Source organism: Rana temporaria, chromosome 5 (genome assembly GCF_905171775.1).
Source record: "Rana temporaria chromosome 5, aRanTem1.1, whole genome shotgun sequence".
In the NCBI taxonomy this organism is placed as follows: Eukaryota; Metazoa; Chordata; class Amphibia; order Anura; family Ranidae; genus Rana; species Rana temporaria.
The window spans coordinates 129,646,475-129,673,399 of record NC_053493.1 but is presented as its reverse complement, the minus strand read 5'-3'; the positions used below and the strand labels follow the sequence as shown (position 1 = coordinate 129,673,399).

The following is a 26,925-nucleotide window of genomic DNA, read 5'->3' as shown; positions in this document are numbered from 1 at the left end:
ACGTGGCTCCCAAACAAAATTGGTGTCCTTTTTTCCCCACAAATAGAGCTTTCTTTTGGTGGTATTTGATCACCGGTTTTAATTTTTTGCGCTATAAACAAAAATAGAGCGACAATTTTGAAAAAAAAACAATATTTTTAACTTTTTGCTATAATAAATATCCCCAAAAAATATATAAAAAACATTTTTATTTCTCAGTTTAGGCCGATACGTATTCTTCTACTTATTCTTGTTAAAAAAAATCGCAATAAGCGTTTATTGATTGGTTTGCGCTAGAGGTGCACCGAAATGAAAATTTCAGAACCGAAACGAAACCGAAATAAAAAAAAATGTCAGGCCGAAACCGAAAATTACTTTTCTTTTTTTTAAATAATTGTATGTTAAAACAGTAAAGTCGGATTGCAAAAATGTATGGAGCATCCTATCACTGTCCCCCAATTGCCACCTCTTGTTTCTTTTTTTTTTATTACTTTATCACTTTTTTTGTTGTAGCTTGTCGTTTTACTTTTTTTATTTTTGTATAATTTTCTTATTTTTAATATTTTTCTTATTCTTTACTTTTTAATTACTTATTTTATTAATTTAATTATTATTTCTTATTTTTTTTACACTTAACGTTATTGCTATCACACAGGAGAAAACAATTCCCTGTGGGATAGCAATTGGAGGTGACAGGTTCTCTTTATTGACCCTGTCAGCTCCAAAAACAGGAGTGCATTGGTGGCAGGGACAGGAGCCAGACTCGGCAGCCGGGGGGAGGAGGGGGGGGCAGAGTCCCGAAGATAGAGCCAGCCGAGGGAGGTGTGTGGGGGGAGAGGGGAGGACGGATGGCTGCACATGTTCTGCTAGAAAGGAAAGCAACTCACCGCCCGTATGCTGAAACTATCTCCGCTCTCCTCGCACACAGCCCCGCCTCCTCCTAACCCCACGCTGTGATAGACAGAACACATCTCAGCATTAGACCCGCATTCTGTCTATCACAGCGTGGTTAGGAGCAGGCGGGGCTGTGTGCGAGCAGAGCAGAGACAATTTCAGTGTGTGTTTTACCGCTCTGCAATCCCGCGTTGCACCACTAGTCATTATCTGCAATTTTTAAGTTGTTTCGGCATTTCCCCAAAACATCTATTTTCGGCCGATATGTATCGGCCGCCGATATATCGGTGCATCCCTAGTTTGCGCAAAAGTTATAGCGTTTACAAAATATGGGATAGTTTTATGGCATTTTTATTAATTTTTTTTTTTACTTGTAATGGCGGCAATCGGCGATTTTTTTCGTGACTGCGACATTATGGCGGACACATCGGACACTTTAGACACATTTTTGGGACCATTGTCATTTTCACAGTGAAAAGTGCTATAAAAATGCACTGATTACTGTGAAAATGGCAATGGCAGTGAATGGGGTTAACCACTAGGGGGCGCTAAGGGGTTAAGTGTGCCCTAAGGGAGATTCTTACTGTAGGGGTGCGTGGCTGGACTGTTTGACGTCACTGATCGTCGTTCCCTATAACAGGGAACAGACGATCAGTCACACTGCCGCAGAGAAGTAACGGGGAAGGTGTGTTTACACTCACCTCTCCCTGTTCTTCAGCTCCTGTGACACCAACGGCGAACGGGTCCGCGGGACCCGCGGCGCGGTCACGGAGCTTCGGACCGGGGCGCGAGCACGACACACGGCTGGACACTTAAAGGGCAACGTACCTGTACGTGCCTGTGCCCAGGCGTGCCATTCTGCCGATGTATATCGAACTGGGGGGCGTTAGACGGTCCTTAAGTGGTTAACAGTTGGTTTGAGGTTCTTGACTTAAAAAACTGTCTACCGTTATCATGCCCAAACATTTTTTATCTTTAATGAAACAGTTTACACATCTTTTCAGAAGGCCTGGTCTTTGGCTATAAGTTGAATGGCAAAGTCTAGTCTTGCTTTAATGTCCTTTTGGTCAAATACTTTTTCTTGACACTCGTTGCATTTATACGTTGCCTATAAGTTGAATGGTAAAGTCTAGTCTTGCTTTAATATACTTTTGGTCAAATACTTTTTCTTGACACTTATTCCATTTAGGTTAAATAGGTGCAATCTCTGACTGAAACAAATTGTTAGGAGAGTTACCAGAAGATTCTGCAACAAAATTGTGTGGCTCTTGCTGCCTTCTTTAGTATTAGTTAGTGTGTGTCTCGAATTTGCTGTGTCAGATGTCCTGGATAAATCAGCAGCTGTTTGAAATCTATGGGCCAGATTCACAAACGAGATACGACGGCGTATCTACTGATACGCCATTGTATCTCTGTTTCTAACTATGCGGCTGATTCATAGAATCAGTTACGCATAGATAGCCCTAAGATCCGACAGGTGTAATTGAATTACACTGTCGGATCTTAAGGATGCAATTCCAGGATGGTCGCTAGGTGGCGAGGCCATTGCGGCCGGCGTAGAATATGCAAATGAATACTTACGGCGATCCCCAAACGTCCGAACGGCCCGTCGATCTAACTCTACGTAGTTTCCGTCGAGTTACGCCACGTAAAACTAGGGCTGAGCCCTAGTTGTCTTAAGCCATGTTAAGTATGGCCGTCGTTCCCGCGTCGAAATTTAAACATCAACGTCGTTTGCGTAAGACGTCCGTGAATGGCGCTGGACGCCATTTACGTTAACGTCGATGCGACGTCATTTAGCCCAATGCACGTCGGGTAATTTACCCGACGGAGCATGCGCAGTACGTCCGGCGCGGGAGCGCGCCTAATTTAAATGGGACTCGCCCCATTCGATTGGGCCCGCCTTGCGCCGGACGGATTTAGGATACACCGCCGCAAATTTCCAGGTAAGTGCTTTGTGGATCGGGCACTAACTTGGGAAATTTGCGGCGGTGTAACTTAAATCGTTTAAGTTACGTTGCACCCGGGCTACGTGAATCTGGCCCTATGCCCCTTCTAGATTTTTTCCCCTTCACTGAAATGATTGATTTTCAAATAAATTGGTGATCCTCTTAAATCATTTGCCATACTCATAGGTACTTTTTACACATACCAATAGAAGCACTAGATACGAGACCCTAGATATCTGAGTTTAAATTAGGGCAGGCTGCCAAGGAGGTTTTAATCATTGGTACCTAATCTGCAAGGGCGGATTCTAATTTAATGGATTTGAAGTGGTGGTGTAATCTAGATTATGAAAATTAATACACTGGGCTTGATTTACTAAAATTGGAGAGTGCAAAATTTGGTGCATCTCTGCATAGAAACCAAACAGCTTCTAGCTTTTTTTGTCACAGCTTAATAGAACAAGCTGAAGTTAGTATGTACAGCTGCATGAGATTTTGCACTTTACAGTTTTAGGAAATCAAACCAACTATGTCAAGTTTCATTTGTTCAAATATGTCACCTTTATCTGTAGACACTGTTTAAATCGATCTAGGAGATTCACAAAGCACTTACGCCGACGTATAACAAGTGCAAATGTGCTCCGTCGTATCTGTGCGCCAGACCCACAAACAGATATGCGCCTAAAACCAGGCTACACCCCACTGACGTAGCTTGCTTACGCCGGCGTAGGGTGGGCGCACATTTGGGCTGGGTGCATGGTGCCGCTCCTATTGATTAGCCATTCAAACATGCAAATGAGGGAAATACGGCGATTCACGAACCTGCGTGCACCCGATGCAGGCTATACGCGAGGTGCGCATAAGTTATACGTCCAGCGTAAAGTTATTCATCATAAAGGAGGTGCAACCCAGCAGCAGACATGCAAAGGTCTGCACCAGGGAACACAAGCCGGCGTATTTTACGTTGGACGTGTGTCTGGCTGGGCGTAGGTTACGTTCACGCCGTACGCAGTGATCCGGCGTAGTTTAGGCAGTTGTTCCGACGTGGTTGTGAGCAGATGCAGGGGGATGCGTCCACGTCACGGCGCATGCGCAGTTCGTGATACGTATCTGTCTGGCGCTCGGACCATCTTTTGCATGGGGTCACGCCTCATTTGCATGGGTCACGCCCACTTCCACCTACGCCGGCGTACGCCTTCGAATCCCACGCCACGCTGGCGCAGCGTTGGGAGCAGTGGCTTGCTGAATGCATTGCTTGCCTCTCTGCGCTGCGTTGGCGTATCGTACATTGGTTACTCTACGGCGGCGTAATGTGCGCCCACACTCTGTGAATCTGGGCCCCTATGTTTACCTGTTCGAATATGTTAAAAAGTCAACACTTTATATGTCCTTACTTTTTCACAAGACTAAATATGGTAAACAATTTAAACTTACAGAAAGCTGAAGTTATATGTAAAACTCAAATTTCCCTGTAAATGTAAAGCTTGGAATTGCCCACCTTCCAAGATTAACTATTGGAGTACAGATATACAGAAAAAGTTAAGAGTAGCATACATCATGTGTGGATCTCCTAACATTTTGATGTATGATTAACACAAGGATTAGCCATCTCCCATAGAATCAAATTACTGTAAAATGGCGCGAACAAGCATAGACTCCAGCTGGCCTCCCTCTGACTCCCAATAAACTTGGAACAAGGTGAGTAGAAAAACAGCAAAGTTACTGGGCCAGATTCAGATACAAGATACAACGGCGTATCTCCGGATACACCGTCGTATCTCTGAGTGCGGAAGGTCGTACCTATGCGCCTGATTCAGAGAATCAGTTACGCATAGATTCCCCTAAGATCCGACAGGTGTAAGTGTCTTACACCGTCATATCTTAGGCTGCAGTTTCAGGCTGGCCACTAGGTGGCGCTTCCGTATGTTTACGCAAGGAATATGCTAATTAGGTAGATACGGCGATTCAGAAACGTACGTCCTGCCGGCGTATTTTTTTACGTTGTTTACGTTCGGCTTTTTCGCCGTATAGTTACCCCTGCTATATGAGGCGTAGCTAATGTTAAGTATGGCCGTTGTTCCCGCGCCGAGTTTTGAAATGTTTACGTTGTTTGCGTAAGTCGTTCGCAAATACGGCTTTACGTCATTTACGTTCACGACGAATCCAATACGTCCTTGCGACATAATTTGGAGCAATGCACACTGGGATATTTTACGGACGGCGCATGCGCCGTTCAAAAAAAAAAGTCAAAAACGTGGGGTCAAGTACAATTTAAATAAAACACGCCCCCAACATCCCCATTTGAATTAGGCGGCCTTACGCCGATGGGGCCCACACACGATCGGTTTGGTACGATGAAAACGGTCCATCAGACTGTTCTCATCGGTTTGACCGATCGTGTGTATGCGGCATTAGTGCTCATCTGTTTAGAAGGCAATGTCACTCTAGGTTCAGTCAAGTTCACTGCGGCCTACATGCAGTTGTATACGGCACCTGTCAGCTTAGCCTTAGGAAGGCCCATTCCAACCCATGCAAGATGGCCATGAAGCTTGCACAAAAACCAAAAGTAGAGGACACCACTACAAAGCTACGGTATGTATGATTTTAAACCTAAAAAATGAAGTTTGTGTAGCCAGGTGCTTGGTTAAGAATGAGAGTGAGAGAAACACTGGCTGCAGCTGCCCTCTGTAGCTACTGCCTTGCAGTGCTGAACTGGTAAACAGCTGTTTCAGCAAGATGGGGAAGCTTCTGAGGAGGAACAGTTCAATAGAATGAACCAGTCAACAATGTCACTGTGGGAATTATAGTCCAGAGTAGAGACTGTTGTGGGGATCAAAAGCTTCTGAACTACAGTACATTGCACAGAGAGGAGAACACCAGGAGGAGGGGAAAGAGAAGCATTATACCAGGCTGTGCTAGATTTAACTTCCTCTTGCCATAAAGGAGTCCGGAGAGTTCACATCACTCTCCAGTGTGCACCTTCCCTGCTGCATATTGACTGCCTGAGAAGGATCTGGAGTGCTGAGACAGAGTCGCCTGGCTGCAAAGCAAAGAGTGGACTAATTGCTATGTGTCACTGGATGGTAAGATGCAATATTGATGGGACTGGTGATCTTCTGTTGTGGAGATTTACTATCTGCTGCTAGAGAGACTGAGGAACTGACCATACAGCCAACTAATAGCTTTTGACTATTGGGCCTTAACGCTAGCCAACTGAAGTGTGAGGACCATATCCTAGCCATTCTCCTAGAGTGCACTCTAAACTAGTTATAGTATTATTAATGACATTGCAGTTAATGCTCATATGCATTGTTTAGTGCTGACTTTGCTGATTTATGTGTTGATTCCAGTCTAGTGGTACAGAACCCTATTTTAAGATATTTTGGCTTAGTGATTATACTGTCTAGCAGATTGTTTGAACCTACCTTCTGGATGCTCATTTATGCTCAAACCCCCAATCATTCTAACCTGTACCAATACATGAAGTTAATTTACCACTAAATGGTCTTGTGTCTATTTCCTGGTACTAATTCACAGCCAAGTTAAAGGTATCTATACCTGTATTATCATAAGGCCCACATATGGAGAATTTGTAATCGCAGGCACAATCATCCTGAATCAGAGAAGGAGAGGCGCCTCTAAGTGCAGACGTAACAATATATTTCCCAATGGTCAGACATTTGGCAACTCACATTTAACCAATGTAAAGCATGCATATCTAGGAAGTATCTTTAAAGGAGCTGTCAGTTATGGCTGTCATTAGAAACGCCAGAACCAGCTGTTGCAGTATGTCTCGATTCCCAGAAGGCGGCTGTGCAGTGGATGGAATCCCAGAACGAGGGCTGAGGCACTTGTTGAGCGTGGCATAAGGCATGATGACATAACTAGGCTCAATGTGTCAGGCCATATGCCCAGCCACCTTCTGGGAATTGGGACAGACTGCAACGGCTGGTGCCGGTGTTCTTGATGATAGCCACTACTGATGGCTCCTCAAAGATACTTCCTAGATATGCCTGCTTTACATTGGTGAAATGTGAGTGAAATGTGAGTTGCCAATTGACTGACCATTAATAAATATTATTACATCTGCACTAAGAGGCGCCTCTCCTTGGTTTCATAGCTTACATTGGAACCAGCTTCAGGTCCCAGCTAGAGGCTGCCATTTGTGAAAGGATGTTTCTTCCCCCTTCACCACCCTTTGATGGACTTTTCCTTTTTGTTACATTATTGACTCTTTATGCATATTGACTTATGAGCATTGACTTTGAGAAAATTTGGTCCCTTAACTTCTTTGGAGCAACCATCATGCATAGGGCAGCACCATTTAAGAGAATAGGCTGCCCTATGAACAACACGCATTTCCGCATGTGAATGGCACCATTTAGATCACTAGCAGGAACCCATTTTCCTGCTAAGCAATATGTAAATGGCGCCTGGGTATTTGCAGCGACTTTCATTCAACAAAGTGTCAGAAGAGTTGTGGTTGTTCTTGGAGTTGAGGTTCAGGACAGAGAACCCAAATGACCAAACCGCTCTTTCAGGGGTAGCACTACACTTGCAAAGTGATAGATAAAAGGATCCCTCTACATTAATTAAGCAGTCCAGGCACTTTTCACCTGGATTTCTTTTTAAAGGACAATTATTCAGACACAATAATGGAAACATACCAGTCAATTTGTCAATGTAACAATACTCATCATATAAATTTGGAGCTCCTTATATTTGGAGATAAACAGCACGAAAAGTGTGATTCTGTTTATGCCAAAGAGTCTGTCAACTTTACTACAGTTTAGATGTCCATGGTGCGTTATGTTCAGCCTAATCAATCAAATCTAGCATGCAGAACATGTTATTTATGTTATGTGTGTATCCACTGACACCAGAAATAGCTACCACAAATGAGTGACTAGTCATAAATTGTTAGACGTATATGCTACTGTATATTGCCCAGATCTTGCTTAGAAAATGGATACTTACAATGCTCTACTATAGAGAGCACCAATGTTTATTGGGTTAGTCTGTTTCTGTCATTACCAACATGTATATTTGCAAACATGGTAGGGGTTTAATACCTGGCTTTTATTTAACCAGCATTGTGATGGCCACACAGAACAAAGTTGTAGTGCCTAAAAACTATATTGAATATTTGAAATAATCTTCTCAGCCACAAAAAAGTTAACCAATAGTTTTACTTATTTTTTTTCACTAATGCAACACTCTATTTATTCTAAATATATAAATAATGCAGCACTTTATCCACATAATAAAACAAGTGTTTTAAATGTGACAAACTGACAAAATGCAAAGAAAAATACAAACAGCCCACATAGTGCACACATTTAATACTTTCTTATGAACAAGAATACTTTACCCCACTTTAAAGAGGGTCTCCGAAGTTTAGGTGGAGCAAGTGGAACAGAAAATGAAAAAGCAAACTCCTTTCATTTTAATATCACTTAAAAAAAAAATCAGCAAATATGAACTTACATGGCACAAAACACCAAACATAACAGCATTGGAGGTATATTGCCGCATGGTCTTTGGTATACATCCCAAAGCCTTTGTAGGCATCTCTGCATTGATTACCGCTGATGCTGTTATCCATAGTGCTAATGAACACTTGAACCCTGTTAGTTCATATATGTTGATCTTTAAGAGATATACAAATTAGTTTTTTTTACACCGGTTGCGTTTTTTGTCTTCTATTCCACGCAATCCACTTAAACATTGGAGAACTGCATTAAAGAGGAAACTGTTCTTATTGGAAAGAAAGTATTAATTGTGATTCCATTCAGTTCATAAATATAAAAAAAAGGAGGCGATTTATAGGAGAATGATCTTTCTGAGAGCAGTTTTGACATGTGGATACAGTGGGGATCGAAAGTTTGGGCACCCCAGGTAAAAAAATTGTATTAATGTGCATAACGAAGCCAAGGAAATATGGAACAATCTCCAAAAGGCATCAAATTACAGATTAGACATTCTTATAATATGTAAAAAAAAGTTAGATTTTATTTCCATCATTTACACTTTCAAAATTACAGAAAACAAAAAAATGGTGTCTGCAAAAGTTTGGGCACCCTGCAGAGTTAATATCTTGTACTGCCCCCTTTGGCAAGTATCACAGCTTGTAAACGCTTTTTGTAGCCAGCCAAGAGTCTTTAAATTCTTGTTTGAGTTATATTTGCCCATTCTTCCTTACAAAAGTCTTCCAGTTCCTTGAGATTTCTGGGCTGTCTGTCACGCACTGCTCTTTTAAGGTCTATCCATAGATTTTCAATTATGTTGAGGTCAAGAGATTGTGAAGGCCATGGCAAAACCTTCAGTCTACGCCTCTTGATGTAATCCCCCGTGGATTTTGAGGTGTGTTCAGGATCATTATCCATTTGTAGAAGCCATCCTCTCTTTAACTTCAGCTTTTTCACAGATGGCATCAAGTTACCATCCAAAATTTGCTGAAATTTTATTGAATCCATTTTTCCTTCTACTCGCAAAATGTTTCCTGTGCCACTGGCTGCAATACAACCCCAAAGCATGATTGATCCACCCCCATGCTTAACAGTTGGACAGAGGTTCTTTTCATTAAATTCTGTGCCCTTTCTTCTCCAAACGTACCTTTGCTCATTCCGGCCAAAAAAGTATATTCATTGGTCCACAGAAGTTGTTTCCAAAATGCATCAGGCTTGTCTATATGTTCATTTGCAAAGTTCAAACGCTGATTTTTGTGGTGAGGACGTAGAAGAGGTTTTCTTCTGATGACTATTCCATGAATACCATATTTGGACAAGTATCTCTTTATAGTGGAATAGTGTACCACAACTCCAGTGTCTGCCAGATCTTTCTGGAGAGATCGTGCAGTCAAACGTAGGTTTTGAATTGCTTTTCTCACAATCCTGCAAGCTGTTCTGTCTGATATTTTTCTTGGTCTTCCAGATCTTGCTTTAACTTCCACTGTTCCTGATGACTGCCATTTCTTAATTACATTGCGAACAGAGGATATTGACATCTGAAAACGCTTTGCTATCTTCTTATAGCCTTCTCCAGCTTTGTGAGCGTCAACTATTTTCAGTTTCAGTTTTCTAGACAACTGCTTAGAAGAACCCATGGTGCTGATTGTTGGGGCAAGGTCAGATGAGTCTGGGCATTTAAAACCTTTGAGATTGACATCACCTGGTCTTCCCAGACAATGATTGAGAACAATCCATGATACTGACAGGTCTCAGCTTTGCAAAGGGGGCTGTGCATGCTATAAATTCTGCAGGGTGCCCAAACTTTTGCAGAAGCCATTTTTTTGTTTTCTGTAATTTTGAAAGTGTAAATGATGGAAATAAAATCTAACTTTTATTGACATATTATAAGAATGTCTAATCTGTAATTTGATGCCTTTTTGGAGATTTTTCCATCTTTCCTTGGCTTTGTTATGCACATTAATACACATTTTTACCTGGGGGGTCCAAACTTTTTATTCCCACTGTATATACAAAACTGTGGGGTTGATTTACTAAAACTGGAGAGTGAAAAATATGGTGCAGCTGTTAAATTCAATGCAGCTTCTAACTTCATCCTGTTCAATTAAGCTTTGACAATCAGCCCTGGTTCACATTAGAGCGATTTGGCATGCAATTTGATGTCAATTTGCATACCAAATCAGTGGCAATTGCCGGCAATGGCACTGTCCGAATCGGTGCAACGCCGCATTGGTGGAACTCCGGAGTTTCTGTACTACTTTTGGCAACTTCGGGGGGTGATCTTCATAGACATCTGTGCAGCAACCCGCAAAGATGTCTCTGAAATTGCCCCCGAAGTCAGGACTGACAAGCGGGAATGAAATTGTGCGAGCTCAGCTGAACTCGCACAACTTCATTCCCGCTGTCAGTGTGATCCTGGGCTCAAACCTGGAAGTGGAATTGTTTCTATGCACAGCTGCACCAGATTTTGAATTCTTCGGTTTTAGTAAATCAACCCCACGTGTTTGCTTTTTTATTTGAAAGCTTCAGGCTGGGTTCACACTAGTGCAAATTGGATGTGGGTTTGCTCGCATGACAGGAGATTGTGATTGGCTCTCAATAGAGCGGTTCACACATCTCCGGAGTGGCTACGGAGCGAATTGCACAGAGGTCCTGTACGTGTTTGGCTTTGTTTCTGGTACAGATTCAGGTACAAATTTGGGGCCTGATTCGTCCCTAAAACGGAGAACAGGGACGCACCGGACCCCTGCTGTCAACCGCATCTGTCTGCAGTGTGAACCCAGCCTTAAAAGGAAACTATACATAAACAACAACAAAAGGTGCTACTACCCCAGATTAGTGAAACTCTTCCTGAGCTGTCAGGTGCAGGACGAGTAGTTGCTCAGCTGCCAAAGTGATGAAAGGATAAAGGACAATCCGCAACTCTATACATGCTCTTTAAATCAGTCCGAATTTATTATATCTCCATGAGGATAAAAATACAGCAGAGGCAACGCGTTTCAGCCGCAACAAAAAGGAAACTATACGGGGAAGGAATTTCTGAACTTTTGTTGAAGGTATCACAAGGCCATGGATTTGAAATAAATAAGAAGACTCAAAGATGTGCAAGAGACTATTGGATATTTGTTACCGTAATTGCCGGCGTATAAGGTGACTGGGCGTATAAGACGACCCCCTAATTTTCCAGCCAAAATTTGGGTTTTGGCATCTACTCGCCGTATAAGACGACCCCCTTCCCCCCCTCACTGTGCCATTGCCTCACCTTACTGTGCCATTGCCTCACCGTGCCATTGCCTCACTTCACTGTGCCATTGTCTCACTGTGCCATTGCCTCACTGTGCCATTGCCTCACTGTGCCATTGCCTCACTTCACTTTGCCAATCTTCATTCCTTTATGCCTGGTAGAGTGATGCAGACTGCGGGAGTCCATTTTTTAAAAGCTGCGCCTCCTCCTCGTGCTGTTCCGTGATAGGTGGAACACTCAGTTTCCCAGCAGAGCCTGTGTTCAGTGTTCTGCTTATGACGGACGTCCTCTCGCCCGAGGACGAGATGACGTCCATTATAGGCGGAACACTGAACACAGGCTCTGCTGGGAAACTGAGTGTTCTCCTCGTGCTGTTCCGTGATAGGCGGAACACTCAGTTTCCCAGCAGAGCCTGTGTTCAGTGTTCTACTTATGACGGACGTCCTCTCGCCCGAGGACGAGATGACGTCCATTATAGGCGGAACACTGAACACAGGCTCTGCTGGGAAACTGAGTGTTCCGCCTATCACGGAACAGCACGAGGAGGAGGCGCAGCTTTTAAAAAATGGATGCCCTGCAGTCTGCATCTGGCGTATAAGACGACCCCCGATTTTTGAGCCATATTTTTAAGTATAAAAGGTCATCTTATACGTCGGCAAATACGGTAGATACTGTTTTTATTATCTAAACATAAATTGCTGCACTGTGTGGAACATTTGTATTTTGATTTGAATTTTGTCAGTTTGATATTCTTTAATAACACTTGTCACTGAGAGCTGGTTCACACCAAATGCGGTGGGACTGCGTTTGGCGGCTGTTTCAGAGCTGAGAGCCTGGTCTCCTATGCGCCCTGTTTACACCACTGCGTTGCGGTGATGGTGGGGCATGGTGTGGTGAAAAAAAAGTACTACATGCAGTACACTTTATCAGTGCAGCACATTGAAATACAATCCACTGCCTCGCACCATGCGGCCGGCAATTGAACTTTATGAATTGCAATGTGTGAACCAGCCTTGAATAATTGTGGGTTGGAAGCGCAACTCTGTTTTTATATTTTTAGGCTGATAAATGTAAATAACATGTATGTATCAGCTGCCTCTAATTCTCTGTTAAATTTTAGATTGTATATTGCATAATTAGCTACTTGAGGTAAAGACATTGAACAATTTTTTAGTACTCCACTATTTTTGCTGTGTATTATGCACAACACACTGGAACAGGAGAAGATGGGAGAGGGGCATTGGGGAAGAGCTTTGGGGATTGAGGATATTGGCCAGTTAACCATTGTTCTATACTGACTGATCTGAGTTATATATAGGCAAAACTTTTTTTTAGAATAGGGAAGGGTTAGAACCCCATAGCAAGTTTATATTGCTTCTGTGTCTCCACTGTGGGGATTAAACTACTCCTTTTCTCATACTGATCTCTATCACTGAGACAGATAGTATGGGAAATCCACAATTTGGAGGAAATTAATTAAATTGTTCCTATGACAAATGTCCCCTAACTTTAGGGGAAATTCCTTAAACTTCCTGTTTAAATTCCCCAAAGGGAAAAAGACAAAAAACATTAAAGCACAAAAACTTAAAACCTTCACTATTTACCCAAAACTGAAAAGAAAAGTTTAGGGTATACACAAGTGTCACAATTTTGTGGTTGAATGTGGGGGAATGTGTGCAGCTTGTTCAACATGGATGGAGTAATAGGTATTCATGTCAGGTGAAAAAGGGATCTTCTATGGGTTAAATCTTTAACCAGGAAAATAATATACTATGGCTCTAACTGGTATGAGAATTTTGGATACTTTCCTGGAATCATACCTTTTTTATCTCCTCTTGTACACACTTGGAATTCTCCTCTGATGACAACATTTCGCTGTTCCCAGTTTCCATCCTAAGCTCTGAATCTTGTTCTTCCCCAGAAGACATTTCTTTATCGCTAATCTTGGCGGTTAGTTCGCTTAATCGTGTTTTAAGCTGTTGTTCAAGACAATCGGACTCAGTTCTGTGATGTTGGTCACCACTGCTCATTTCTGTTTCTGATAAATCAGTAACGCCCTATAAATAAAAGAAAGAAATGTGCATTACTCAGCTTGAACAAAATATTCCCCAAAGCGTTAAAATGCTTATCCAGACATGACTTCATTAACCACTTAACCACTTAAGCCCCGGACCAATATGCAGCCTAAAGACCCAAGGTGTTTTTACAGTTCGGGACTGCGTCGCTTTAACAGACAATTGCGCGGTCGTGCGACGTGGCTCCCAAACAAAATTGGCGTCCTTTTTTCCCCACAAATAGAGCTTTCTTTTGGTGGTATTTGATCACATCTGCGGTTTTTAGTTTTTGCGCTATAAACAAAAATAGAGCGACAATTTTGAAAAAAAAGCAATATTTTTTACTTTTTGCTGTAATAAATATCCCCCAAAAACATATATAAAAACATTTTTTTTCCTCAGTTTAGGCCGATACGTATTCTTCTACCTATTTTTAGTAAAAAAAATCGCAATAAGCGTTTATCGATTGGTTTGCGCAAAATTTATAGTGTTTACAAAATAGGGGATAGTTTTATTGCATTTTTATTTTTTATTTTTTTTTTACTACTAATGGCGGCGATCAGCAATTTTTTTCGTGACTGCGACATTATGGCGGACACTTCGGACAATTTTGACACATTTTTGGGACCATTGTCATTTTCACAGCAAAAAATGCATTTAAATTGCATTCTTTATTGTGAAAATGACAGTTGCAGTTTGGGAGTTAACCACAGGGGGCGCTGTAGGAGTTAGGGTGCACCTAGTATGTGTTTACAACTGTTTGGGGGTGTGGCTGTAGGAATGACGTCATCGATCGTGTCTTCCCTATAAAGGGAATGACGCGATCGATGCGCCGCCATAGTGAAGGACGGGGAAGCCGTGTTTACACACGGCTCTCCTCGTTCTTCAGCTCCGGGGAGCGATCGCGACGGAGCGGCTATAAACAAATAGCCGCGCCGTGGTCCCGGATCGCTCCCCGAGCGGACCCGACCGCCGCATGTAGCGGGGGGGGTCCCGATCGGACCCCCCACCCGCTAATAGGCGAGGACGTACCCATACGCCCATGTGCCTGTACGTGCCATATTGTGGACGTATATGTACATGGGCTGGTCCTTAAGTGGTTAAGACCCGGACCAAAATGCAGGTAAAAGACCAGGCCCCTTTTTGCCATTTGGCACTGCGTCGCTTTAACTGACAATTGCGCGGTTGTGCGACGTGGCTCCCAAACAAAATTGGCGTCCTTTTTTTTCACAAATAGAGCTTTCTTTTGGTGGTATTTGATTACCTCTGCGTTTTTTTTTTGCGCTATAAACAAAAATAGAGCGACAATTTTGAAAAAACAAAACAAAATTTTTTTTTACTTTCTGCTATAAAACATATCCAATACAAAAAACGAATTTCTTCATAAATGTAGGCCAATATGCAATATTTTTTACTTTTTGCTATAATAAATATCCCCCAAAAATATATAAAAAAAATAATTTTTCCTCAGTTTAGGCCGATACGTATTCTTCTACCTATTTTTGGTAAAAAAAATCGCATAAAGCGTTTATCGGTTGGTTTGCGCAAAATTGATAGCGTTTACAAAATAGGGGATAGTTTTATTGCATTTTTATTAATTTTTTTTTACTACTTTTTTTACTACTAATGGCTGCGATCAGCGATTTTTTTCATGACTGTGACATTATGGTGGACACTTTGGACAATTTTGACACATTTTTGGGACCATTGTCATTTTCACAGCAAAAAATGCATTTAAAATGCATTGTTTATTGTGAAAATGACAGTTGCAGTTTGGGAGTTAACCACGGGGGGCGCTGATGGGGTTATGTGTGACCTGAAGTGTGCTTACAACTGTAGGGGGGTGTGGCTGTAGGTGTGACGTCATCGATTGTGTCCCCCTATAAAAAGGGATGACACGATCGATGTCAGCGCCTCAGTGAAGAACGGGGAAGCCGTATTTACACCCGGCTCTCCCCGTTCTTCAGCTCCGGGGATCGATCGCGGGACTCCAGCGGTGATCGGGTCCGGAGTCCCGCGGTCCCGGAGCTTCGGACCGCAACCCACGGCTGGGTACTAGTACAGGACGTACCTGTACGTGGATGTGCCCAGCCGTGCCATTCTGCCGACGTATATGTGCAGGAGGCGGTCCTTAAGTGGTTAATGTTAATTTCCAGTGAAGCTTAGCTTTGTATGAACTGTGTCATATTAAGCCTTGAAAGCGTATATATGTGGACCCTACACCACCAATCCTCACCTGTCATAACTACTAACATATCAAATTAGAGCTGTAGCTTTACTGCCAACACTTACATTTCTGGGAATGTGACGAAAAAAAAAAATCCTTGCAGTGTGGTTCCCCCACTTTGAAATGGTTAAAAGCGCCTTTAACCTCTTTACCACCGGGCTTGTTTTTCAGATTCGGTGTTTACAAGATTAACAGTTTTTTTTGCTAGAAAATTACTTAAAACTCCCAAACATTATATATATATTTTTTTCTAACACCCTAGAGAATAAAATGGCAGTCAGTGGAATACTTTTTGTCACACCGTATTTGCGCAGCGGTCTTACAAGCGCACTTTTTTTGGAAAAAAAATCACTTTTTTTAATTAAAAAATAAGACAACAATAAATTTGGCCCAATTTTTTTATATATTGTGAAAGATAATGTTACGCCAAGTAAAATGATACCCAACATGTCACGCTTAAAAATTGCGCCCGCTCGTGGCATGACGTCAAACTTTTACCCTTAAAAATCTCGATAGGCAACGTTTAAAAAATTATACAGGTTGCATTTTTTGAGTTACAGAGGCGATACCTCACTTGTGTGGTTTGACCACCGTTTTCATATGCGGGCGCTACTCGCGTATGCGTTTGCTTCTGTGCGCGAGCTCGTTGGGACGGGGCGCTTTAAAAAAAAAAATTTTTGTTTTCTTATTTGTATTTGTATTATTATTATTTGTATTATTGTTATTTGTATTTAGTTAATAATTTTTTACACTGAAATAAAAAAATAATACAAAATTGATCACTTTTATTCCTATTACAAGGAATGTAAACATCCCTTGTAATAGAAAAAATCATGACAGGTTCTCTTAAATATAAGATCTGGGGTCAAAAAGACCTCAGATCTCATATTTAGACTTAAATGCAAAAAAAGAAAAAAAAAAAATGAAACTGTCATTTTTTCAAATGACAAAAAAAAAAAAATTGCTATGGGGACGGGTGAGGGAAATTTTTCCTTCACTCGCAACCCCAGTCACTTGCCGAACAGTCCCGATCGCCTCCGCCGCTACCGACGGCTCCGGTAAGCGGCGGAGGGCGCGGGAGGCCCCTCTCCCGCCACCGATAACGGCGATCTCGCGGCGAATCCGCCGCGGAGACCGCCGTTATCGTGTACACCACCGCCCACTGAAAAGATGGATACCTCGGTTGTGGCAGCAGCTGCTGCCATTACCGAGATATCCATCTTTAAAAACAGGACGTCTTTTGGACATGGGGCGGTGGTCAAGAGGTTAAGCCTCGTACACAGGCTTGGTTTTCTCGGCAAGTTTTCTTGCCGAGTAAACCGAGCGTGTGTACGAGGCTTTCAGGTTTCTCGTCTGGAAATCTGGCCAGAATCTTGACGAGAAAAATAGAGATTCTGCTCTCTATTTTGTCATCGAGATTCTTGTTGGCCTGTTTCCCAACGAGAAACCCGAGCGTCTGTATACTTACCTGTCGCCGTGGAAACCCGCGCATTCTCGAAATGACTTTGACACATACCGAGCATGTGTCAAAGTCATTTCAAGGGTAGGGTGAAGCAAGATGGCGGCGATGACCGCGGTTCTTTTAAAAATTAATGTGTGTACACTCGGGCGGCAAGAGATTCTTGCCAAGAATCTCGTCAGGAAAAACAATGTTTTTTTTCCTGACGAGATTCTTGCCCGTGTGTACGAGGCTTCAGGCTTTTTTTTTCATCCATGTAACTAATTCCCTGCAGCCTCCTCTCAAAGGCACTTTTGGTTCGTCACCACCCTGTACAATGCCAGGTTTAATACCTCTGAATTGCACATGATGATGCTGAGGGACCACTCACAGACTGGAGCTTCAGGGAGAGAAAGAAAGCACTGGAGAGAGCTGACAAGGTAAGTAACATAGCCTTTTCATCTTCCGCTAGCCTTAGGCCTCGTACACACGACCGAGTTTCTCGGCAAAAACCAGCAAGAAACTTGCTGTTTTGTTTTTGTTTTGCAGAGGAAACCGGTCGTGTGTATACTTTTCGACGAGGAAACTGTCGAGGATCTCGTTGAGCCAAAAATAGAGCATGTCTTCTTTTTCCTTCTTTTTACGGAAATGGGGAAATTTGGCTCGCCAAGATCCTCGACAGCCTAACAAGGAACTCGACGAGCAAAACGATGTGTTTCGCCCGTCGAGTTTCTTGGTCGGGTGTACGAGGCTTAAGATAAACTAAGACCAAAGAAAACTCCAGCTTAAAGGTGATCTCACTAGAAACTTAAAGGGATTTGTATATTCCTCCCACCTCCTCCACAGCCCGGTGCTCCAGTGAGCTCTGGAGGGGCAAAGCAGAGAGCTGGTGATTGACAGAGAGTTATTAGCTGGTCTTAGAGCAAGCGGGTAACAGACTTCTCTTTTAAGGGTGAATAGTTTTTTTTGTTTTTTTGTTTTTTAAAGTAGAACTATAGGGAACATTTCTGTTTTCATTTTGTATACAGTAGGGGATGGTTATAACTAGTGAGTTTTTGTTGGGAGATTTCCCTTTACTTCCTGTCCCACAGCCAAAACAGAAAGTGAAAAGAAATCCCTGGAATTTAAGGGAATCTCCCCAGGTCACCAGAACTACAGTGCCTTGAAAAAAGTATTCATTCCCCTTGACATTTTCCCTATTCTGTCATGTTACAACCAAAAATGTAAATGTATTCTATTGGGATTTTATGTGACAGACCAACACAAAGTGGCACATAATTGTGAAGTGGAAGGAAAATGATAAATGGTTTTCAATTTTTTTTACAAATAAATATCTAAAAAGTGTGGCGTGCATTTGTATTCAGCCCCTTTACCCTCATGCCTTGTACACACGATCAGATTTCCTGACAAGAAAAGTGCGATGTGAGATTTTTGTCAGGAATTCCACCCGTCTGTATGCTCCATCACACTTTTTCTGTCAGTTTTCTTGCCAAGAAAAGATTGAGAGCAGGATCTCGATTTTCGTGACAGGAAAAATTCCTATCGCAATCGCGGTCGTCTGTATGCAATTACGACGCAAAAAAAAAGTGCATGCTCAGAATCAGCCAAACTGCGTATTGAACTTCATTGACCTCGGCTCGTCGTACGTGTTGTACGTCACCACGTTCTTGACGTTCAGAATTTCAGACAAGATTAGCGTGACCGTGTGTATGCAAGACAAAATTCAGCCGTTTTCCTGCTAAAAAAAAACGTGGTTTTCATGTTGGAAAAACTGATCGTGTGTACGAGGCATCATACGTAAACCAGTGGAAACAATTGCCTTCAGAAGTCACCGAATTAGTAAATAGAGTCCAACTGTGTGTAATGTAATCTCAGTATAAATGTGGAGAAGTTTAAAACAAATATCCCAAGCTTTGAAAATCTCATGGAGCACTGTTAAATCCATTACCCGTAAACGGAAAGAGTATGACACAACTTCAAACCTACAAAGACACGGCCGTCCACTTAAACTGGTTGTAACATGACAAAATGTTAAAAATGTTATGGGGTATGAATACTTTTTCAAGGCACTGTAGTGGCCACATTGGAAGATTTCTCTTCTATTACTGTTCTGGGGACAACCCAAAATTTGGGGTTTTCGTTTACCATTATCATAGAAAGTGAAAGTAAAAAGGACACATAGAGAGGGTGAATCTCCCTAACAAGGGCACAGACAGCAATACAAACTGACAGGTGTTTCTAATAAATCTCCAAAAGTTTTGAAGCTATATCCAATACAATTTTGTAGTATTTTATTATTTGCGTAATCTTCATACTCAGCTTCTGTAAATGTGCAGGCTCAACTAAACAACATGAGTGCCATCTAGTGGGAAAACAAGGACATAGTGTATAACTGGTACATTATGGGGCATATTTATAGAAACTTTTACCAAACATTCACTGGTAGTAATTCAATCACTTTTCACGCACCTATAAGAATGACCATCAGATAATGCTGGCTGCATGTCAGATTCACTGGTTTATAGATATACCCCTATGTGCTTATCTGATCATCATCTAAGTCATAACAATAAAGCATTCTCCTTTAATCCCTTCAAGACCACAATATGACTTATGAAAGTCCAACTAGAAATGTGCAACTATGTGTGTTTCTAGTTCTCAGACCCGCTGTCTATATGAAAAAAAAAATAGTCATAGCATGCTGACACTGCTTGGACATCCAGATGCTGGTTTGAAAATCCAAGCTTAAAAATAAAATAAAAACTCTGGTCACAAAAGGTTTAACAAGCCACACATCGCAAAGTCTTTATTAGCCAGTTTGCTATATACCAATCTGGTTAACATCTTCTGAATTCAGTAAAACAAAAACAAAAAACACAAAATGTATACACATAGGAACATACATCACTATGGCCACAAGATGGAGACAAAGACCAGAGTAAATATGCTTTTTATAAATATGTACGCACTTTATTAAACCGGCACAATAATGTACACAATTGCACCATTATGATACACACACACACACATTAATGCCTATTGAACTATACACAAACATAGCTCCCAAATATCCCTGATTTCGAGGGACTGTCCACGATTTGGAACAAAGTCCCTCTTTCCTCCTCATTTGTCCCTCATTTTGGTCTGATCTATATATTTGTATATGAGATGCACTAATTATCTTTCGAAAAGTTTTTCCCAGTGCTAAACCTTTCATACAAATTCTAAATTGCTGCATTGTAAATTTAAAAAGCCAGTATAAAGGAATAGTAGTGATTAAAAGAAAGCACTTGTGGATTTAACACATTTAGTTTTTTGTATAATTCTCCTTTAAAGGGACATGACAGGGGGTGTGTCCTATGCCTACATACTTTTGCTAATAGGTGTACCTCATTCCCATATCAAAAAGTTGGGAGTTATGCAGAAACCACATGACTCAGGACTCTAAGGTCGGTGCGAAAAATAGCAAAATTGGAACAGCCTTTCGAGGTTCAAAATGGGAATTCCAATTTTGAACCTCGGAAGGCTGTACCAATTTTGCTATTTTTCGCACCAACGCTAGAGTCCTGATTCATGTAGTTTCTGCATATCTCCCAAGTGTATGTGTACAGTAAGTAGAGGGTGCTACACAAAATTTAAGATATAGATTATCAAAACTAACTCCTAGTTACTGTAAGAATTAAATACTTTTCTTCATCTATTTGATTATTATTGACCTTTTTCGCTGCCACACTTTCTATTCTATTTTTGCTACACAAAAATGGACCCACGGTCCCTGCCTACAAATGGCAATTCCTAAGGGCTGACTGAGTCAGTGTTGGGCCTAACCATGTGCTAGCTGTGCCTGGAGTTAAGTGTTGTGCAGGCGAGAGAAAGACAGTGATAGTCTGCAAGCAAGTTTTGTGCAGGAGGATTTTGAAGAAGTGTCGTGTACAAGGAGTCTGTATAATTCTGTCCCAAATTGACAGTTCTAAAATTCTACTGGGCATCCCATCAATTCCCATCCTTTTCCAAGTTCAAATCCCTCAATAAAAATACAAAAACAAGCTGTTCATTAACTCAAGGTGATTGGAAAGTGAATGCCGGGCTGGGCACGGTGACAGGTGTACCACATCTTTCAGCAGTCCCTATGGGGGTACTGCTACATTTGTCTTGCCACATTTTACTTTTTTTTAGTAGCCAGTGGAGTTTTTTTTTTCCTACTTACTGTTCTTTTTAACCCCCAATTCAAAACCTTGCAATCCCCACTCTCCATTTTCTGTATTCTTGCCCCTTATATTTATACTAGTTCAAAACCTTTTCCAGCCTTTTACCTATTTTTCCCCCTGCAGAGCAGTGCAGCCCATTAGAATGCAGTCCTTCCCTCGTAGTCTAAACGGCCTGCCTAGTTCTGCCGACTCTTCCATCACCAACTTTTCATGCATATGTTTACCTTCTGAAGCTTCTGCTATCATTAAGGTGTAGCACCAGTAATACTTAACTAAAGGTAATGGACTTGAGCTTACAACATCTCCCAAATCCCTATATACATTTGTAACCACTTTGTGCCCGTGCTATAGACGAAAGACGTCTACAGCGCAGTGCTCAATTGCCAGGAGGCCGTCCCTGAACATCCTCCTTCGCTTGTTCCCCGCGCGCCGCCGTGGGCGCGCATCGGGGAAAATCTGTGTTGGCCGTGTGCCCTTGGACACAGCCAATCACAGATCGTGCTAAATGGCCAATCATAGTGGCCATTTAGCACTCAACCTGCTTGTCCAATGAGAGATGATCTCAAATGTAAACATATGAGATCATCTCTCATTGCCGGCTCTCCCTCCTCACACAGAGACCGTGTGTGAGAAGGGAGAGCGACCTGTGCTACAGAGTGAGTGAACACTACATAAAATACAGTAAATACAGTGCCCACAGTACCTACCAGTGCCACCTGTCCCCAGTGCCATCTGTCCCCAGTGCCACCTATCAGTGCCATCTGTCCCCAGTGCCACTTATCTATGCCATCTGTTCCCAGTGCCACCCGTCCCCAGTACCACCTGTCAGTGCCATCTGTCCCCAGTGCCACCTGTCAGTGCCATCTGTCCCCAGTGCCACCTGTCAGTGCCATATGTCATCAGTGCCACCTGTCAGTGTCACGTGCCATCTGTTATCAGTGTCACGTGTCATCAGTGCCACATCAGTGCCATGTATTAGTGCCATCTGTCTTCAGTGTCACATATTAGTGCCATCTGTCATCAGTGCCAAGTATTAGTGCCATCTGTCATCAGTGTCACATCAGTCTCACGTGTCATCACTGTCCACGTATTAGTGCCATCTGTCATCAGTGCCACATCAGTGTTACGTGCCATCAGTGCCATGTATTAGTGCATCTGTCATCAGTGCCACATCAGTGTCGAGTATCAGTTCAATCTGATATCAGCCACATCAGTGTCACGTGTCATTGTCCTGGTGCCCCAGGGCCTTCAAAAGTGTAATAGGTAGTCAACAAGTTAGTAATAGTAATAGTAATTTATGCTCCTAGAACGCCTGATGGTGCTCCCTGCATGTTGGGCCTCTCTATGTGGCTAGGCTGTAAAATAGTCCCACACATGTGGTATCGCCATACTCGGGAGGAGTAGCAGAATGTATTTTGGGGTGTCATTTGTGGTATACATGTGCCATGTGAGAGAAATAACCTATTACAATGACAATTTTGTGGGGAAAAAAAATCTTAATTTTGCGAAGAATTGTGGGAACAAATTACAACATCAAAAACCTCTAATGGAATGTCTACTTTCAAAAAAGGGGTCATTTTTGGGGTATGTGTACTTTCCTGGCTTATTAGGGTCGCAAGAAATTAGATAGGCCACCAGTACATCAGGTGTGGTAAATTTTTTATGATTTGCACCATAGCAGTATAAATTGTGGCCAAAATTTATGAAGAAAAATTTATAATTTGCAAAATTTTATCACAGAAACTAAGAAAAATTCTTTTTTTTTTCAACATTTTCGGTCTTTTTTCATTTAAAGCACAAAAAATAAAAACACAGAGGTGATTAAATACCACCAAAAGAAAGCTCTATTTGTATGAAAAAATGCACAAAAAAATCATTTGGGTACAGTATTACATGACTGAGTAATTGTCATTCAAAGTGTGAGAGCACTGAAAGCTGAAAATTGGTCTGGGCAGGAGGGGGGTTAAAGTGTCCAGTAGGGAAGTGGTTAAGGAACTTTCCTCTAATGTTCTAACTGGAACCAAGTTGTATTATGACCATTAGGTCTGTTTCAGACTTACCTATCAATCTGTCTATCTGATTTTAGATATACCAAACTGAAATACCCAGGGGGCAACATGTAGTCTTGGTAACAGATTCGCTTATCTATCCATCTAAAATTATAGTCCACCTACCACCAACATTTTTCTTTGATCATTACACGCTCTTATTCTCAATCCTGCACTCATTAGCCTGGTTGCCAAAGTACATCTTCTGCATCTACTGCTCCCAAAAACCAAGCCAGCACATGTACAGGTGAAATTCGAAAAATTTGAATATCGTGCAAAAGTTCATTTATTTCACTAATGCAACTTAAAAGGTGAAACTAATATATGAGATAGATTCATTACATGCAAAGCAAGATAGTTCAAGCCGTGATTTGTCATAATTGTGATGATTATGGCTTACAGCTCATGAAAACCCCAAATCCACAATCTCAGAAAATTTGAATATTGTGAAAAGGTGCAATATTCTAGGCTCAAAGTGTCCTACTCTAACCCGCTGTGTCCCACTCTCTCAGTCTGGTTCAGTAGGAATCAAAATAATGGGAAAGACTGCTCACCTGACAGTTGTGCAGAAAACCATCATTGACACCCTCCATATGGAGGGAAAGCCTCAAAAGGTAATTGCAAAAGAAGTTAGATGTTCCCAAAGTGCTGCATTAAAGCACATTAATAGAAAGTTATGTGGAAGGGAAAAGTGTGGGAAAAAAAGGTGCACAAGCAGCAGGGATGACTGCAGCCCGGAGAGGATTGACAGGAAAAGGCCATTCAAAAGTGTTGGGGACTTTCACAAGGAGTGGACTGAGGCTGGAGTCAGTCAAGAGCCACCACACACAGACGGATCCTGGACATGGGCTTCAAATGTTGTATTCCTCTTGTCAAGCCACTCCTGAACAACAAACAACGTCAGAAGCGTCTTACCTGGGCTAAAGAAAAATAGACCTGTTCTGTTGCTCAGTGGTCCAAAGTCCTCTTTTCTGATGAGAGCAAATTTTGCATCTCATTTGGAAACCAAGGAGCCAGAGTATGGAGGAAGAATGGAGAGGCACACACAGCAAGATACTTGAAGTCCAGTGTGAATTTTCCACAGTCTGTGTTGATTTGGGAGCCATGTCATCTGCTGGTGTGTTGGTCCACTGTGCTTCATTAAGTCCGGGGTCAACGCAGCCATCTACCAGGAGATTTTTGGAGCACTTCATGCTTCCTTCCGCAGACAAGCTCTATGGGGATTCCGACTTCATTTTCCAGCAGGACTTGGCACCTGCCCACACTGCCAAAAGCACCAAAACCTGGTTCAATGACCATGGGATTACTGTGCTTGATTGGCCAGCAAACTCGCCTGACCTGAACCCCATAGAGAATCTTGCCAAGAAAAGATGAGACATGAGACCGAACAATGCAGAATTGCTGAAGGCCGCTATTGAAGCATCCTGGTCTTCCATAACACCTCAGCAGTGTCACAGGCTGATAGCTTCCATGCCACGCCGCATTGAGGCAGTAATTGCTGCAAAAGGGGCCCAAACCAAGTACTGAGTACATATGCATGCTTTTCAGAGGTCCGATGTTGTTCTATGTACAATCCTTGTTTTATTGATTGCGTGTAATATTCTAAATTTCTGAGATTGTGGATTTGAGGTTTTCATGAGCTGTAAGCCATAATCATCACAATTATGACAAATCACGGCCTGAACTATCTTGCTTTGCATGTAATGAGTCTATCTCATATATTAGTTTCCCCTTTTAAGTTGCATTAGTGAACTAAATAAACTTTTGCACGATATTCAAATTCTTTGAGTTTTACCTGTATAGTATATTTCAGTGCAGAAATAGCATTCCCTTCCCCTTTCCACAGTTATAACTTTATCCCAGCTACCTGAGATTGGATCAAGGTCCATCTCCACAAAGCTTTTAACCAACCCCATCCAGAACCTATTTATTTAGCAACAAACTCTTCTTGAAATTTGTTATTCTTCTCAGTGTTGCGAGTTGTTCACTTAACTCAGAATTGGCAATGTGTCCCTACCTAGCACAACAGTATTTCCACTCTAATTGCTGTTCCAAGAGTTTATGCATTGCACAAACAGAAACTGATGCTTTCAATAAGGCAATTTACAGCACTTACTGTAACAAATAAGGGTAGTAACGCTGCTGTGCTTTTTACAATTTTTTCTTTCATCTACAAATCTATAAACTGAATTTAGACAAAGAGATAACCACGCACTTGTGCAAAAACATAAACAAAAACAAAAAAATTTAAGCTGCAAACACATAAGAGAAAGAATCCCATCCAATGAACATAAATATAAAATAGTGTTGCGCAACACCCAAATAAATTTAAATATCAGTGAAATGTGACACAATTATTTTATTATACACAGAAGGATCTCTTATGCCGCGTACACACCATCACTTTATGTGATGAAAAAAAATGACGTTTTTAAAAACGTCACTTTAATTGACTGTGTGTGGGGGAAAACGTTGTTTTATGTCTTGTAAAAAACGACCAAAAAAAATTGAAGCATGCTTCAATTTTATGTGTCGTTTTTCAAAAGTGCACTTTTTACTTCACAGAAATTGACCGTGTGTAGCAAAAAACTTTGTTTTCTAAGACGTTTTTTCATCCATGCATGCCCAGAAGCTACTTATGAAGCAAGCTTCAATGGTAAAACGTGGTGAACGTAACCTCACTTTGCAAGAACATTGTGAGAAAACGATGGTGTGTAGGCAACTTCGTCTTTGAAAATTGAAGTTTCAAAAACGTCATTTTTTACTTCACAGAAAGTGTCGTTTTTTTTCATCACATAAAGTGATGGTGTGTACGCGGCATAAAAACCAAAAAAAGTCCAAATAGTTGAATCCAATAAAACTGTAATAAAGTGCTCCTTAAAGCGGAGCGCCACCCAAAAGGGGAAGCTACGCATTGTTTGCTTCCTCCCCCCCTTCGCTGCCACATTTGTCACCTTTCGGGGGGAGTGGATACCTGTTTTTGACAGGTACCCGTCCCCACTTCCACGGCGAGGTCTCTCGGAAGTTCGGTGCCTCTCCTCCTTTCCTTACCGCTGGGCCATTTACAAAGTGCAAACGCTTCGTGCATGCGCAGTAGAGAACCGGCTGTGAAGCCAAAAGTCTTCACTGCCAGTTTCCCTTACAACAAATGGTGGAGGCAGCATCCAAGAGCCGATGGGGTGCCGACATCACGGGATCCCTGGACAGGTAAGTGCCCTAATGTAGCTGCTGACTTTACATTTTTTGGTGAGGGAGGGTTGGAGCTACACTTTAAGTAGATTCAACACCAAAATCGTTTCACCAGCAGCATTATCTGGAAAGTAATAATGTGCTTGCTTACCAGATTCCCATGACCCTCTTTTTTCCACTAGAAGTCATGTATACACATATGGGATCACTCCAGAGCCACTACTCTACTT

At 41.9% G+C, this 26,925-nt stretch overlaps 1 protein-coding gene across 1 annotated transcript in view; it reads right to left on the bottom strand.

Annotated features, from left to right (window-relative positions):
• Nucleotides 1-26,925, bottom strand: part of LOC120941120 (myosin VIIA and Rab interacting protein) — a 344,153-nt gene that overhangs the window by 68,582 nt on the left and 248,646 nt on the right. Inside the window, exon 12 of the mRNA XM_040354396.1 lies at nt 13,352-13,588. Coding sequence (XP_040210330.1) covers nt 13,352-13,588 — 237 coding nt within the window. The remainder of the gene's footprint in view (nt 1-13,351; nt 13,589-26,925) is intronic.